General features: G+C 43.1%; 1 protein-coding gene across 1 annotated transcript in view; it reads left to right on the top strand.

Annotated features, from left to right (window-relative positions):
• LOC136949562 (dynein axonemal heavy chain 6-like) overlaps window positions 1-17,021 on the top strand; it is a 43,212-nt gene that overhangs the window by 2,469 nt on the left and 23,722 nt on the right. The window contains exons 9-38 of the mRNA XM_067243893.1: window positions 52-302; window positions 402-459; window positions 625-784; window positions 973-1,024; window positions 1,109-1,206; window positions 2,017-2,189; window positions 2,295-2,642; window positions 2,801-3,142; window positions 6,839-7,220; window positions 7,401-7,591; window positions 7,783-8,028; window positions 8,291-8,412; window positions 8,644-8,815; window positions 8,919-9,023; window positions 9,326-9,444; window positions 9,579-9,653; window positions 9,764-9,851; window positions 9,960-10,216; window positions 10,453-10,684; window positions 10,816-10,869; window positions 11,151-11,296; window positions 11,482-11,550; window positions 11,652-11,838; window positions 12,054-12,133; window positions 12,284-12,446; window positions 12,543-12,632; window positions 12,721-12,852; window positions 13,434-13,597; window positions 13,881-13,945; window positions 14,032-14,252. Coding sequence (XP_067099994.1) covers window positions 52-302; window positions 402-459; window positions 625-784; window positions 973-1,024; window positions 1,109-1,206; window positions 2,017-2,189; window positions 2,295-2,642; window positions 2,801-3,142; window positions 6,839-7,220; window positions 7,401-7,591; window positions 7,783-8,028; window positions 8,291-8,412; window positions 8,644-8,815; window positions 8,919-9,023; window positions 9,326-9,444; window positions 9,579-9,653; window positions 9,764-9,851; window positions 9,960-10,216; window positions 10,453-10,684; window positions 10,816-10,869; window positions 11,151-11,296; window positions 11,482-11,550; window positions 11,652-11,838; window positions 12,054-12,133; window positions 12,284-12,446; window positions 12,543-12,632; window positions 12,721-12,852; window positions 13,434-13,597; window positions 13,881-13,945; window positions 14,032-14,252 — 4,842 coding nt within the window. The remainder of the gene's footprint in view (window positions 1-51; window positions 303-401; window positions 460-624; window positions 785-972; window positions 1,025-1,108; window positions 1,207-2,016; window positions 2,190-2,294; window positions 2,643-2,800; window positions 3,143-6,838; window positions 7,221-7,400; window positions 7,592-7,782; window positions 8,029-8,290; window positions 8,413-8,643; window positions 8,816-8,918; window positions 9,024-9,325; window positions 9,445-9,578; window positions 9,654-9,763; window positions 9,852-9,959; window positions 10,217-10,452; window positions 10,685-10,815; window positions 10,870-11,150; window positions 11,297-11,481; window positions 11,551-11,651; window positions 11,839-12,053; window positions 12,134-12,283; window positions 12,447-12,542; window positions 12,633-12,720; window positions 12,853-13,433; window positions 13,598-13,880; window positions 13,946-14,031; window positions 14,253-17,021) is intronic.

Below are 17,021 nucleotides of genomic sequence, written 5' to 3'. Positions count from 1 at the left end.
GTAGGTTTATAACAGGTTTTTGTTTTGATTCTTCCACCGTTCCTTTTGTAGGCAGCAGAAAAGCAGGGTGCAGAGCAACTGTTTCTCCCCTTGGCCTCGGCTTCAGCTAGAAGGCCGCTGTATTGCGAGGTGGGCGAGTGGAGAAGCCTCCTGAGGCGCTTCGGGCGTCTCCTCAACCTGGTTGACAGGATGTTCGAAGAGCTGCTCTGTCACTTAGTGAAAACGGCCGCTTGTCTCTTGCTGTCATTTCTGCAAGCGTCTTACAACGGCGGTGGGGAGTGTCAGGAGGGACATGAGACAAAGTAAAAATGAATATTTTAAGGACAAATTCGAATTAGTAAGTAAGCAATACATTTGAGGAAAGATGGTATCTAATGTGGAAATGTGTGTATTCAATGCAGAGACAAAGTCCTTAAACCAAGTTCAACTCTCAAAGACCAAACACTGTCAGTCAAGACGGTATGTCAGCTTGTAATTATTCTGCTGTATTGTCAGCCCGCACGCATGCAAACACACACACACGCGTACACACACACACAAAAGCATTACTTTAATTAACCTATATAGTATTTCAGACATACTTGTCTTTGAATGCCTTGTATTACTTTTTAATTCCTACACTAGATAGAACCTGATATCAAGAAGAAGGACATGGCAAAGACAGAGATCAAGGCTGTGTTTATAGTGAACGTCCTGCTCTCAGTAATGGTACCTGAGTGTAAAGAACTCACAGAGACTGTGTCATCCTCACCTACCACAAGGCAGAGTCCAGAAACCACTGAAGGTACAGTACATCACACTACCTGTGCCTTGTAAATCACAATTCTCAAATATTTAGTCAGTTTCACTGGCAAAAATGTTTGACAAGCTCAAATCCCACATTGCTTTTTGCACTTTATGATGATATGAGTAGAATGTCAAGAGTAGATTGTTTACTATAGTCTGGAATGGTCATCTTCTTTCTCTTTTCAGATACAGAGGACAGTAAACAGGCTATACATGAGGAGAATATGGCTCCATGGCGGTAGTTACAATTGCATACTGTGTCCTGTACATGTTTTCCTCTTCAAAATAGATTAAAATGTGCTTGCTGGTTTCTTTCCCCTAGGTCATCAAGCAAGAGTGCCAAATTGTGCATTCACCCCAGCCCTGATGACTTTGAACAGCAAATTCAAATGGTGTTACAGACATTCGAGCAAGTAATTGGTAAGTGATAGATGTTGTGCTGTAGTTGAAGATGCAGAGATACAGTTCCCAGATATGGGATGACTCCTGCTTGGTCTACATCGGTGGTTCTCAGCCTGTTTCAGTCAGGCCCACCTTTGAAAACAGAAAAACTTTTAAGGGTCCCTCCTACTTCTACACTTGCATTCTCTTCCTATAGAAATGTAGTTCTGTTCTAAACTCCCTCAAGCCTGTCATAAAATACGGTTCACGCTCCACAGTGTGAGAACCACGGGTCTAAAGGGACCGTAAGTGTTCAGGTTCCTGGATGCAAGATTTACATTTACATTTTATTCATTTAGCAGATGCTTTTATTCAAAGCGACTTCCAAGAGAGAGCTTTAAAAAAGTGCATAGGTCAATGATCATAAACAATGAGATAGTCCTAAAAACATTGTGGGTAGCCAAAACATGAAGCATACATTGTGAAAAGCAAATAAGTGCCAATGGGAAGAAACATAAGAGCATGTAGTTAAACAAGTTACAATTAAACAACATGAACCTCAAAAGTGCAAGAGTAAACCTGTAGGAAAGCAAGCAACAATAATATAATTCACAGCGAGTACAATAAGTTCAATCAGTTACAACTAACCAACAAGAGCAACAAGTCCCTCAACAAGAGTCATTGTTTTCCTGGAGGAAACTAACATCAGGTCCAGCAAATCATTCCAAAGTACCGTTGTACTCCTGGAACAAGTGCGTCTTTAGCCTTTTGGGTTGGTGATTTGATCCTCACTTACACCCACATGTAACATTCTATGACATTATCTTCTTCTCTATCACTGTCACTTAGCCAATCAAACATCTTTCAACCAAGATCCGAGACTCCTCGCTTTGCGCTCGTGTCCTGTTTTTGATCGTAAACTCTCCGTGGATGACAACCTCGACAAGGAGAGCGCTCAGAATGTCAGACCATGGCCTGAGCTGGAGCTACTGCTGGGAACCGATGGGACATACCAATCTGACGTAAACGCTGACCTCATGGCGGGCCATTTTCACGTTATCTGAGGGAGATATTTTGCCTTCTCTTCATTGTGGTAATTCGTCTTCTGTGATCTTTACTGCTGAAAGCTGTCCAGAATTCTCAGGATGGTCCAGAAAGGAGTGGATGGAGTGGAGAAGCACTGCCAGAAGACTGAGAAGTTCTGCGGGATGGTGGACGCAGCCATGTTGACGGACATCGACGCCTTCTTAGCTGGGGAGAAGTGGTCTAGCCAGGACATCAGAGCTCTCCTGGCCATGCACACAGAGAATGTCCGCCTCATGGAGAACATGGAGACGGAAACGAGAGTCAACATGATGCTGGTCAGCTGCAAACAGTACCAGAGAAACTGTCTCCTCTATCCCGAGGCCCTCCTCACCTCCATACATCACACCCTACCTGCTGTAGCCAAGAGGAAGAACCTGGAGCTGATGGAGGTGTGTTTCATTTCTATCTCTGTGGTTGTTCAGCAGCACTTGGCTTGTAGTGAACGTTCCCGCATTCCCAGTAAATTTGCGGGTGTTAACGTTGTGTTGTGGTTTTGACGATACAATTTCTCCCCCACCTATCTCTCCCACCGCCTCAACTGGGTCAGGTGATCAGAGGAGTTGTGAAGAAGCTGGACAAGGACCTTGTGACTGTGGAGGAGTTTGTTGAACATCTAACTATTCTCAGTCGGATATGTGTTCAAATGCCGTCCCTAGTGAGACAATATCAGTTTCTGATTCAGCTCTATTGCATCTTTAAAGAATATAACATTTCCATCTCCCCTGAGGAGCTTGCCTTGTACCAACACCTTGTCCCCAGCTTCCAGCATCTAAAATCTGCTGTCATGATATGTGAAACCAAGAGGGATGACAACGTTTTTAAATTCAGTGCTGATGTAAGCAAACAGCTGAATCAGCTTCGATATGATCTTGTTCTGGTAAAAAAGAAGGTGGGTTTTCGCTGATCTTAATGGTTTTTGTCCGTTTTTTTTTAACTGAGTGTCAGTTAGGGCTGCAACTACGATTATTTTAATAATCTGTAAAAAAAAAAACATTGTTCTCTCTCATATTTATTATTATTTTCAAAATGTTCGTCTTGGTCCCGATTGCGTTGATTGTATAGGGATTTGCGTTGCACGGTTTAGGCTGAAATTACGTTTTTGAAAGTTCGGTGTCATGGAGCCGACCAGCTAAATACTTATTTAACTCCTAGATTCAGACCTGGCCCCATTAAATTGTAGAGCTAGCTAACTAGGCTACTACACTTCTGTTGTGTGGGAATTGCAGCAGCTAAATTGTACCCTCTAGTTTAGTGTGAAATGCTCCCACACCTTGGATGACTTGGGTCGTACTGATTTCTCTGCCTCCGCCATGTGTTTTAGAACAACGTTATGGGTCTCTCCGATAGTCTTTCCTCTAGCTCCGCTCCTTTTTGTTTTTGCTTTGCTCTGTCCGCGCTCAACTCAAAAAAAGATTTTATAGTCAAACATCTCAGCGAGGTGAAGTTAGTTTCATATTCGACATTCGAAATTCGTCTCACATTCGGAATACGCTACTTTGCAGCGTCGCGTTAGGGACCGGGTGAAAACTACCCATACAATTAAGAAAAATTGTGACTTTTATAATATTTTTATGAATATAAAACCTCAAACGAACAGCAGAGTATTCCAACAATGTCTGGCCTACTTCAACACCCTTTACATTTTCAATAAAGGTTTTAACAACATTCAAATCAATCGCTAATTTCTGAAAATAGCACGAAATCCTCACTAATCTCAATATCCTTTTCAGATTTGTGTCAGAAAATCTCAAATATACACCAGATTATTCTAATAATGTCTGACCTACTTCCACAGTCTTTATATTTTCAACAATCTTTTAAAAAGAATGATAGAAAATCATTAAATTACACTAATCTCAATCATTTTTTCAGACTTGTGTCAAAAAATATCAAATATACACCAGATTATTCTAATAATGTCTGACCTACTTCCACACCCTTTACATTTTCAATAAAGGTTTTAACAACATTAAAATCAATCGCTAATCTCTGAAAATAACATGAAATCTTCACTAATCTCAATAACATTTTCAAACTTGTGTCAAAAAATCTCAAATATACACCAGATTATTCTAATAATGTCTGGTATACTTCCACACCCTTTACATTTTCAATAATCTTTTTAAAATAATGATAGAAAATCGCTAATCTCTGAAAAAAGCATTAAATCTTCACTAATCTCAATAACCTTTTCAGATTTAAATAAAAAAATCTCAAATATATACCAGATTATTTTAATAATGTCTGGTCTACTTCCACACCCTTTACATTTTCAATCAACTTTTTAACAACATTCAAATCAATCGCTAATCTCTGAAAATAGCATGAAATCTTCACTAATCTCAATAATGTTTTCAGAATTGTGTCAAAAAATCTCAAATATACACAAGATTATTCTAATAATGTCTGACCTACTTCCACACCCTTTACATTTTCAATAAAGTTTAAAAAATAATGATAGAAAATTGCTAATCTCTGAAAATAGCATGAAATCCTCATTAATCTCAATAACTTTTTGAAACTTGTCACACAGCTGCAGGAGTATTTTGCCTTTTTAGGGCCCCGGTGGGGGACTCCATAGTGCTGCTGTGAGACTTCAACGAGTACGTGGAAAATGACAGGGACACCCGGAGAGGCATGATTGGGAGGAAAGGCCTCCCTGATCTGAACCCGAATGGGTGTTTGTTGTTGTATTTCTGTGCTAGTCATGGATTATCTATTATAAACACCATGGTCGAACATAAGGATGCTCATAAGTGTGTGTGGTACCAGAGCACCCTAGGTCGAAGGTTGATGATTGATATTGTAATCATGTCGTCGGATCTGAGGTATGTTTTGGAGTTTTCAATTTATCACCATGTTGTGGTGAGTTGGGACAGGGGGTGGGGGAAGACTCTGGACAGACCTGGTAAACCCAAGCGAGTAGTGCGGGTGAGATGGGACCGTTTGGAGGAGGCCCCTGTTTGCAAGATATTCAACTCACACCTCCAACGAAAACTTTATTAAGATTAGTGAGCGATTTTCTATCTTTATTTTTAAAACTTTATTGAAAATGTAAACGGTGTGGAAGTAGGTCAGACATTATTAGAATAATCTGGTAAATATTCAAGATTTTTTGACACAAGTTTGAAAAGGTTATTGAGATTAGTGAGGATTTCGTGCTATTTGCAGAGATCAGCGATTTTCTATCATTATTTATTAACTTTATTGAAAAGGTAAAGGGGTTGGAAGTAGGTCAGACATTATTAGAATAATCTGGTGTATATTTGAGATTTTTTGACACAAATCTGAAAAAGTTATTGAGATTAGTGAGGATTTCATGCTATTTTCAGAGATTAGCGATTTTCTATAATGGCGGGAGGCGGGAGGCGATTATAATCGCCTCCCGCCTCCTCCAACTCCTACAAATGCATCAGGTTACTGAGCATTCATGTATACAGTTTCTCTTCCCTGAAACATACTTCATTTTCTAATCTAGGGTGCTGTCTTGCCGTTTAGGGCTACATCAAAAAGTCTTTAGTTGTCTTAACTACTGCACTAAATCACACTTGACTGGTGGGGACCTCACCCATACTGTTATTGTAACTGTTATTTGTCGCTTTGCATTCTCTAATTATACTTTCTTCTCTCTGTTGCCCATCTAACCTCTCCTGTGGTGAGGGTGGGTTGAGCTGTCAACATCGGCCTGGTTGCTGGTGTGATAATGTTGGACCTAGTCCCCAAGTGGACTTTGGTCTCCTATGACGGACCACACAGAGTTCCTGGTCCCTTCCTGTCCATCTCCCTGGCTGTCCTCTGATGCATTTGGTGGAAAGCATATTGGTGCAAATACCCGTTGGTTATACTGTCACAATCAAACCACAGACTAGCTCCTGGTTGACCTGCAGCTGTGTGACAAGTTTGAAAAAGTTATTGAGATTAATGAGGATTTCATGCTATTTTCAGAGATTAGCAATTTTCTATCATTATTTTATAAACTTTATTGAAAATGTAAAGGGTGTGGAAGTAGGTCAGACATTATTAGAATAATCTTGTGTATATTTGAGATTTTTTGACACAAGACTGAAAAAGTTATTGAGATTAGTGAAGATTTCATGCTATTTTCAGAGATTAGCGATTTTGTATCATTCTTTTAAAAACATTATTGAAAAATTAAAGGCTGTGGAAGTATACCAGACATTGTTGGAATACTGTACTGTTTGTTTGAGGTTTTATAGTCATAATATCATTATAAAAGTCATCATTTTTCAAAATTGTATGGGTAATTTTCACCCGGTCCTTAACTCGACGCTGCAAAGTAACGTCTTCTGAATGTGAGACGAATGTCAAATGTCGAATATGAAACTAACTTCACCTCGGTAAACATCTCCGCAACTTATTGAGTGGCAACTTATTGAGTGGGAACTCTTAATAATGTTATGGATTCGTTGTTGCAGCCCTAGTGTCAGTACATATAAATGTAATTTTGAATTCCCATATGGCAGATATCTCCCTCACAAATCTCAAGCTTTTATCTTTCTCTCTCACTTTTTTTAATCTCCCCCTCCTCTCTCTCTCTCCCTCTCTCTCTCCCTCTATCTCTCAGGTTAACAATCCCATCCTCCTTTGCTCTAGCACACCTGCAAAAGTGGCAAAAAACATCCTCCAAACCCTGTCGGGTGAGGCCATGTTCTTCTCCAACAAAGCTCACAGCTACACCAGCTATGGGGAGCTCCTGAGCAACTCTTACTCATCGAAGGCTGTGATGCGCATGAAGCAGCCAAGGGGCCACCACACCGCTGCGCTGGAGGCTGAGCTCTCGGAAGTGGACTGTGCCCTCAGCCTGCTCCAGCTGCTGTGGGACATGCAGGACGAATGGGACAGGCAGCACTTCCTGTGGAGGACCACCACCTTCGAGCTACTCAACGTGGACGAACTGCAGAGTGACGTCAGCCGGTTTGTGCAGAGCATTTACATGCTTGAGAAAGGTCTGTAGATCTGTCTGTAGTTTGGGTTTAGAGTTCCAATGTGTTATGTATGGTTATAGTTATTTTGTTAATCAATACATTCATTGTTTTTGTGTATCCGTGAAACTAGAGGTTTGACTGAATAATATCCTCAAAATGAATCAGAATCCATTCAACAGACTACTTGTTCTCTTTCCTCAGGTTTACCTGAAAATGATATAGTTCCCACCCTGAAACTGAAGGTTATGGACTTCAAGCTTTGCCTTCCCGTCATTGTAGCACTGAGAAATCCTTACCTTTGTCCAAGACACTGGGCAGATATTCAGAGCAATATCGGGCGGTGTTTCATTAAAGAGGAAAACTTCACTCTTGGGAACCTGCTGGATTTAAAAGTAGAGTACATTTATTTTGAATAGTATTCACCTTCATGTTCTTCATGTTAGTGTTATGGGCACAAATATTTGTTTCTTGATAACCTTTTTTGTTACGTACAGTACTGTTTGACCTGAAAAACCATTTAGGTGGATGTTGGTCTTGTGGGTGACTTTAACTATTAGGACTATACTCCTCACTTGATACACAGATTCTTCAGTTTAGTGGTTTCATCGGAGACATCTCCATCACCGCCACGAACGAGGCCACGCTGGAAGGGATTCTGCACCGAGTCGTTGAGTTGTGGAGGGGCACGGACTTCCGACTGGTCACCCACCAGCTAGACACGTCCACGGTCAAGATCATTGCCTCCGCTGATGAGGTGATGGCCCAGTTGGAAGAGAGTCAGACCACCATTATGAGCGTCAAGGCCTCCCCCTATGCAGGGCCCATCAAGGTACCTCAGGGGTTTAGGGATTAGACTTTACAGCTGCGTTGCGTTGTTTTTGGTGTGCTTGTGGTCTCACAGTTATTCAAAATAAGGGCAGTTGTAAAAAGGGAAAATGGATGAAGAGTGTGCACATGTTGGAGTGTGTCTGTGTGTATCTGTGGGTGTCTGTGTGTTTGTGTCTGTCACTGTGTGTATTTGAGTGTGTATTTATGGGGGTCTGTGTGTTTGTGTGTGTGTGTGTGTGTAATGATTTAGTTTTCTCCTGCAGCAACTGATTGAGGAGTGGGAGCGTAAACTGAACCAGTTCTCCCACACCCTGCAAGAGTGGGTCACCTGCCAGAAGAAATGGTTGTATCTGGAGCCCATCTTCTCAGCTGGGGGAATTCAGAAGTGAGTTGACTAGATTCTTACCACGGTTTGATTCACTGCTGTGGTTTATTTGTGTGGAACTGATTTGTACAGAACTGCTGTAACGCTGCAATTTCTTCTAGGGGACAAATTAAGTATCTTGTCTGTCTGTCCATTCGTCTATCTCTATATGTATCTTTCTTTGTATCTCTCTATCTCTAGACATATCGGTCTGAGACTATGCCAGGGTTTATGAGCATCTCTCCTCAACAGGCAGCTTCCGTCAGAGGCCAGGGTGTTCTTCCAGGTGGATAAGTCCTGGAGGGAGATGATGCAGAGGACCGAGGACAGGCCCAATGCTCTGCGTGCCGCTACTGCCCCCGGGGTGCTGGAAGTGCTGCAGACCAGCAACGTGCATCTGGAGAAGATCCACAAGTGCCTGGAGGTGAACACATCCGTGCCGCGTCCTCATTGGTCATCCTCAGTTGTATGCCTTCTTCCTGGAGATTTTGTTTGCTTCTTAAATTTCAATACGTTTGTTTCTACAGGATTACCTTGAATCCAAAAGAATGGTTTTCCCCAGATTCTACTTTCTGAGCAACGAAGAGTTGCTTGATGTTCTCTCCCAGAGCAAAAACCCAGACGCCATCCAGGTTAACCTCTCAGTTTAACCCCCACTATCCAGGTTAACCTCAGTTAAACCCCCACTATCCAGATTAACCTCAGTTTAACCCCCACTATCCAGGTTAACCTCAGTTAAACCCCCACTATCCAGGTTAACCTCAGTTAAACCCACACTATCCAGGTTAACCTCAGTTAAACCCCCACTATCCAGGTTAACATCAGTTAAACCCCCACTATCCAGGTTAACATCAGTTAAACCCCCACTATCCAGGTTAACCTCTCAGTTAAAACCCCCACCGTTAATTGAATCCATTCTTTCATTTCATTACAGCCTCACCTGGCAAAATGTTTCAGCAACATACACCATCTGGACATCCAAGAACAAGCTTCAGTTCACAGTGTAGTTGTATCAGTCCAGTCAGCAGAGGGTGAAATTGTGGCCATGCCAAAGCAAGTAGTAAATAATCATAACAATATATCGTATTAATGTTACCGACGTAGGTAAAATTAGCCCCCTAAGTAATTATTTTTAATTAGTTCCCTGAAACCCAATGTAAAAATAATAGTTTTATTAAACCTATTAGAAATGTCCATATACGTGGGCCCGTGGAACAGTGGATGGGTTACGTGGAAACAGCGGTGTACAACACTGTGAAGAGGTCAGTGGCCTACTTGAGGATTTCCATAGTGTTTGTGAACATTCACAAGGTTGTTTTTTATAATGAGGCTGTAACTGTTTGACTGTTCCTGTGCTTTGAAAACCTTTCAGGCACTTAAAGATGGGGGTTACTGACTGGAACGCAAAGGACTTTAAGAAGTGGGTGCTCTCGCACCCTGGCCAGGTCATCCTCACAGTCGTAAGTAACTCAAAAGTGAATCTCGGAAAGTTTGAACTATACAAAGTCTAAAAACCCAAAGTCGTCTCATACCGGGTCCTGACTGCCCCATATCTGGCCCGTCCACAGACCCAGATCATGTTCACCAAGGACTGTGTGGCCTGCTTCGGCAGTGGGGACAACGTGCAGGAGAGGCTGGTAAAGGTGGTGGCACAGCCTCTGGGCCAGAGTGTGGAGGAGCTGGCCGACCTGGTGTCCCAGCCCCTGCCCTTCCACCAGCAGGTCACGGTGGAGGCCCTGCTCACCACCCTGGTCCACTGCAGGGACATCCTCAGCCATCTCATCCAGCTCAGGATCAGCAGCTCCCAGGACTTTGAGTGGTCAAGGTCAATCCCTTCCTGGTCCAGAGTGTGTCATTTTCATGTTCTTTCCTGTCTTTTTGTGTCTCTTCCTGTCCCTTCCTCTCCATTCCTTTTTGATAATATGGTTGCTGTGTCAACGTGCTTGTATTTCCCTAAGTTTGTTTCCTGTGCGCTATTTTTATACAAATTTGGTCATGTCTTAATTGATTTTAATTGATGAGATTTGATGTGGTTTGCCTACTTTATCTGTTCTGTTACAGGCAATTACACTATGACTGGCATGACAGCACCTCTGTGTGTTACGTGATTCATGCCAAGGCCTCCTTCATCTATGGGTATGAGTACCTGGGCTGCTCTCCACGTCTGGTCATCACCCCGCTCACTGACCGCTGCTGGCTCACCCTGACCGGGGCCATCAGCCTGCATCTGGGGGGTGCTCCAGCCGGGCCCTCTGGGACTGGCAAAACAGAGACGGTGAAAGACCTGGCCAAGGTAGGACCTGGGAGCAGCATCAGTTAGGGTCAGGGTTAGACTGGTCACTGGGCTCTCATTACGAGTAATCTCTCATTTCAACTCTCCATTCAGGGTTTACATGGTTCTAAATAATTATTCTGTGCTTTCAGGCTCTGGGGAAGTTCTGTCTGGTGATGAACTGCTTCGATAGTCTGGATCATAAGGTAACCATGACTACCATTTTAAGGTAACCAGAACGCAACATTATGTTGCTATGCTTAAGTACGCCATCTCATCCTCCTCCCCAGATATGCTAGTCCATAAAGGGTTGACTTTTCTCACCATAAGTACTATATAATGAGCATTTAAAATCCATGGATTAAAACAAATTGTGCAGCACATAAAAAATCAGACAATCATGCTCCGCAACACAATTCACTGGTAAAAATAATTCTTGCTTAAGAGCACAAAACTGCATGATACCGGTTTGCGTCTTGACTTGCAGATGATGGGAAAGCTGTTGTCCGGCATGGTGCAATCAGGCTGCTGGTGTTGCTTTGACGAGTTCAACTTCATCAACGTAGAGGTGCTGTCGGTGATCGCTGCCCAGCTGCAGGCCATCCAGGCTGCCAAGCACAGTCACAGTTTGCGGTGTGTATGTTATTTGGTGTTGCAAGGAATTGTTTGTGAATGCGCCAATTTAATTCTGCATTAGTTGACCACCGAGTCATAACACATCAATATAACCCACCCATTACACATATACACACTCAAAGGCACACACTCATGCCTTTTCATTTTGAACGAAGACTTTCACTCTGCCATGCAACCACTAGGTTTGTTTTCGAGGGAAGAGATATCCGTTTGAATGAGTCATGCGGATTCTTTATCACCATGAATCCGGGGTAAGGTTCTACATGTGTGTCCAATCTTTCTCCAATCTTTAAAACATAAAGCCCTCACAGCCACAGACCACAGTATTCATCCAACATATCTTCTCTTACAGCTGTGTGGGTCGTGTTGATCTACCAGACAATCTCAAATCCCTCTTTCGGCCCGTCGCGATGATGGTGCCTGACTTTGATCTCATCGCCGAAATCATTCTGTTTTCCGGAGGATTCCAGTCAGCCAAATCCCTTTCCAGGAAAATTGTGAATCTGTACAGGCTGGCCAGCAAGCAGCTGTCTCAGCAGGTACTCACCTGAACTGTTCTGTGTGTTGGAGTGGGAGAAAGTCTAGCTTTAGTTTTAGCGAGTTTTAGAGGTTTTAGTTTAGAGGTTGCCGGTTCAAGTCCCTCTGTAGCTATGGATAAAACGGTGTGCTAAATAAATACATTGTTACATAATAGAATTACTTGGTAGTATTTTTGCAGTATGCCTTGTTTGCATGTCATCTGTTTCTATACTAGGATCATTACGATTTTGGAATGAGAGCAATTAAGTCAGTTTTAGTTCTCGCTGTTCAGAGGAGGAGACAAGCAGCCATGTTGTAAGTAAATCATTGCAATTTCACCTTGTTACCAGGTAAAATAATCTTAAATAATCAATAAATGATTAATGTATTGACAAACATTTTGTTAAAAAGGTCTGTCTAACCCTGTGTGTGTCTGCGTGTCTGTGTCTGTGTGTGATTCCACAGGCAGGTTATGCAGTCGGAAGAAGAAAGTCACATCCTTATCCGGACGTTACAAGATTCTAATTTACCTAAGCTCATATCTGAGGATGTTCCTCTGTTCCAAAGCATCATGGACGACCTCTTTCCTGGAATCATTTATCCCAAAACGGTTTATCCTTGTTTAGAGGTACGTGTCAAATTCACATCAGATCATTGGTGTGATGATGATGTCATAAGGGTATTTTATGCTAAGGTTGTTTTTCTGCTGATATCTCTTTCCCAGATGGCAATTGCTAGGGCGACAGAAATGCTGGGATTCGTGGAGTGGCCAAACCAGGCAGAGAAAATCACACAGCTGTACAGTCAGATTTTGGTCAGAATTTGATTAAAAGTAGTTATTTCCCTCTCCGTTGAATGACAGTCTGTTTGCAGCATGTAAACAGACTGTGTTTGTGTGTCAGGCCAGAGGAGGGGTGATGTTGGTGGGCCCTACAGGAGGAGGGAAGACCACAGCTAGACTCATCCTGCAGCATGCTCTTCTCCTTCTGCCAGCGCCATCTGAACCTCAGAGGAGGAACAACCTTTTCATGCAGGTGCACCACACTCCCTACCTCTTCGAGATACACATGACTAATATACTGTGAGTAAACTGAATACCGTATTTTTCGGAAAACAAACAGCATTTTCTATAAACCGCACCCCACCGGAATGGGAGATAGCGATGCTAGCTAACGTTGGTTTGCTAGCTGTATAACATTTCACTGGGTCTTGCAGCTGTTTGATTTACTGAAATTATTATGAAATGTTATGTTCTACTAGCCATTTGCCTACTTTAGCAAGTCCTTTTTTTTAAGTACTTTTCCAAGCCCTGATAGTGTAACTGACATGACACAGTAAATAATTCCTCTTTCAATAGGCCCCTGTTCCAGTGTTGAGCATTCAATTAGCTGCACGATCGGTAGAGATCTTGGGACAAAGCCACTTTTTTGTTCTAAAACCGGGCTATACGCCGCTTCGAAATCTAAGCCGTGCAACCACAAGAAAACTGTAAAATCGGGGTACAAGCATTGATTTTATTTCCGAAAAATATGGTACAATCAATTGTAATGGAAAGACAAAGCAGACACATACCTTGATTGATGTAAAAGTGATCAACTGTATTCGAAACACTTAGATGCCTCAAAACACCCGGGTTCACGTGGAGAGCTTCACCATTAACCCCAAGTGTGTCAGCTTGGGAGAGCTATATGGCCAGGTGGACCCCAGCACCATGGAGTGGTCAGATGGCCTGGTGGCGTCTGCTGTGAGGGCCTACGCCAAGGAGCTGTTCCAGCAAGAGAGCAGGACCTCCATCAACTCCTGCTTCTCTTCTGTAAGACAGGATTCAATGTGATTTATAGAACATGTTGTTTATTAATGTATAAATGTGTGATGTATTTTTATAATCGACTCAATTTCAGATATTCATTACTAAAAGTAATAAATTAGTAATAAACGACAAATATGATATAGATATTTGTGTAGAGTGTTATTTCGAATTTGTTGTTTGTTAGGTTGTGTACGGTAATGTGTTCCAGTAAGAAGCTTCTCATCCCATTTTAAATTGCCTTCTGTTTCAGGGTGTTATGAATGGCTCTGCTTATTCCTCCGCCACAAGCCAGCCTGACAGCCAGCCACCCTGCCCAGGTACAGTGAGCTTTGAGGCAGGCCACCTCTCACACCCTTCCAGACACGTCACCACCCGAGTGACGTCTTTCTCCTCTGCTCTTCAGACGATGCCGCGGTCAGCCACTGGCGTTGGGTAGTCATGGACGGGCCGGTGGACGTTCTGTGGGTGGAGAACTTGAACACGGTTTTGGATGACAACAGAACCTTGTGTCTGGTGAATGGGGAGAGAATCTGTTTGCCCGCAGGAATCCGATTCCTCTTCGAAGTGGACACCCTCTGCCAAGCAAGCCCTGCCACGATCAGCCGCTGTGCCATGGTCTACATGGTATGAGATACTGGAACACACACCAGAAATTGTCCTCATTAGTGTCTGTTATATATCTGGGCATTTTGATTGTGGGACAAGTAAACATATAAATGATATAACTAACTAAAACAAATGCTCACAAAGTTTGGAACTAGGGGTGGGAATCTTTTGGTACCTCGCGATTCGATTCAAATCGATTCTTGGGAGCACAAGATTTTTAATCGAAAGAACTTTTTATATATATATATATAGAAAATCAAATAAATGTTTTACCAGTAGCTATGTAGCGTAATCAGCAATTTATTTTTGCATTTGTGTGGTGGCACACCGTATCCTATAGGATTCCGGTTCCAAGTTAATATGCAATATTTATCCATGTGTGTCTTTCGTTTTTATCAAGGATAGCCTACCTAATGTGTTTAATTTCGTCCAATGTATTTTTTACTTTTTATTTCACATAATAGGCTAAGCGTTATTCCGCCAAGTTTAAGAGCCTACGTCTAAAGACACAGCTCTTAGCAGGCATCTCTGGCACTGGACTTCAGTGGATCTCACCTGGGGAGGCAGAGTGTCAGCCCCCCGCCAGCTCTCCACTGGTGTCCCACAGGGCTCTGTTCTTGGACCCCTCCTCTTCTCCCTGTACACCACCTCACTTGAACCAATCTCCGCTTCGATGACCAAGCACCACCTCCAGCTGAACCTCACCAATACAGAACTTCTCATCATCCCGGCCAAACCCTCCATCTCCCACGATCTTTCAATCACCCTGGGATCTGCGATGATGACCCCTTCATCCTATGCCAAGAACCTCGGGGTTACCATGGATGACAAGCTCTCCCTCACAGCCCACATTGCTGCATTCTCCTGGTCGTGTAGATTCACCCTCTACAACATCCGGAAGATCAGGATATACCTGTCTGAGCATTCCACCCAGCTGCTAGTCCAAGCACTTGTCCTCTCCAAGTTTGACTACTGCACCTCTCCAGAGGATTCAGAACGCAGCAGCCCGCCTGGTCTTCTACCCAGACGCTCCCATGTTACCCCGCTCCTCATCTCCCTCCACTGGCTTCCCATCACGGCCCGTATCAGATTCAAGACCCTGGTACTGACCTTCCGAGCGGTGAACGGGACTGCACCCGACTACATCAAGTCTCTCCTCCAGCCTTACACCCCCATCCGCCACCTACGGTCTTCTTCTGACAACCGTCTAGTGGTCCCTCTTCTCAAGAGTGCCCGGTCCCAACCCAAGCTTTTCTCCTGTCTGGCCCCCCAATGGTGGAATCACCTCCCCACCTCCATCAGAGACACTGACTGTCTCCCCACCTTCAAGAAAAGGCTAAAGACGCACTTGTTCCAGGAGTACAACGGTACTGAGGAATTACTTGCTGGACCTGATGTTAGTTTCCTCCAGGAACACAATGACTCTTATTGAGGGACTTGTTGCTCTTGTTGGTTAGTTGTAGCTGATTTAACTTCTTGTACTCGCTGTGAACTATATTATTGTTGCTTGCTTTCCTACAGGTACACTCTTGCACTTCTTAAAGGTCCCATGACATGAAAACGTCACTTTAAGAGGTTATTTAACATTAATATGAGTTCCTCTAGTCTGCTTTTGGTCCCCCAGTGGCTAGAAATTTTGATAGGTGTAAACCAGGGTATTCTTCTCCGCCTTTGAGAAAATGAAATCTCAAATGCTCGGTTTTGAAAATCCTCTCCTTGTGACGTCACAAGGAGGAAGGTTACCTCCCCTTTCTCTGGCCCGCCCATGAGAATCTGAGCTACGACCATGCCAGTGCGATATCGTTTTGTCCTCAAGAGACATCATGGCTTGCAAACGAACAAAGCATAACAGTTGCTCAGTGTTTGGATGTACAAATGAAAACAAAAGTCTTTTTACAGTTCCTTCATCCGAGCCTCTGAAGAACCAGTGTCTTAATTTAATTTTCTCTGGGAATGCGCCGACACAACCTCCCAAAGTTTTGTATGTCTGCGCCAAACATTTCAGCCATGACTGTTTCTTGGGCCAATACAAAGCTGGCCTTGCTGACCGTCTAAAATTAAATTCTGGATCAGTACTCTCCTTGGTCCGGCTACAAAAGTGAGTCAACTAACGCTCATTTTGTTGCTTTACTGTATATGGTTACCTAGCTTGCTACCCTTCATCATGTCAGAATGTCACCTTCAGAATGTGGCTGTAAAATGAGCTCTGCAGCTAACAGTTCAGTTACTGTCGCTAATGTAAAGGTAGATAGCATCAAGTATGTGTGTTAATACACACACTGTAACGCGAGTGTTGTACACTTCTTTGTTATTTGGATAACCGTTCTGCTGTCTGGTGTTATGGCGCGCGCGATATCCGCCTTTCCCCTCATTGAAATGACTATGAGTGTGCACCTCTGCAAACCAGGGTGATCAGATGAGAATGGGCAAATTCGAAGCATCTTACAGCAACGGGGCTACGTTGCTGTAGGATGCAACGTAGCCCCGTTAGCATTTCAAGCAACAGACACAGTAATTCTGCACCAAGGCTGAATTTTGGGAAAGAGACTTCAGATACAGTATTAGGGGACCACTAAGGCCTATATAAAAGCATTCAAAAACAACAGCATGTCATGTGACCTTTAAGGTTCATGTTGTTTAATTGTAACTTGTTTAACTACATGCTCTTATGGTTCTTCTCTTTGGCATCTATTTGGTTTTTAACAATGTATGCTTCATGTTTTGGCTACCCGCAATGTTTGGGGCTATCTCGTTGTTATAATCAGTGACCTATGCACTTTTGTAAAT

This window comes from Osmerus mordax, chromosome 9 (assembly GCF_038355195.1).
Source record: "Osmerus mordax isolate fOsmMor3 chromosome 9, fOsmMor3.pri, whole genome shotgun sequence".
In the NCBI taxonomy this organism is placed as follows: domain Eukaryota; kingdom Metazoa; phylum Chordata; class Actinopteri; order Osmeriformes; family Osmeridae; genus Osmerus; species Osmerus mordax.
Note: the sequence above shows the minus strand (reverse complement) of the source record. Positions and strands in the feature narration are given on the sequence as shown.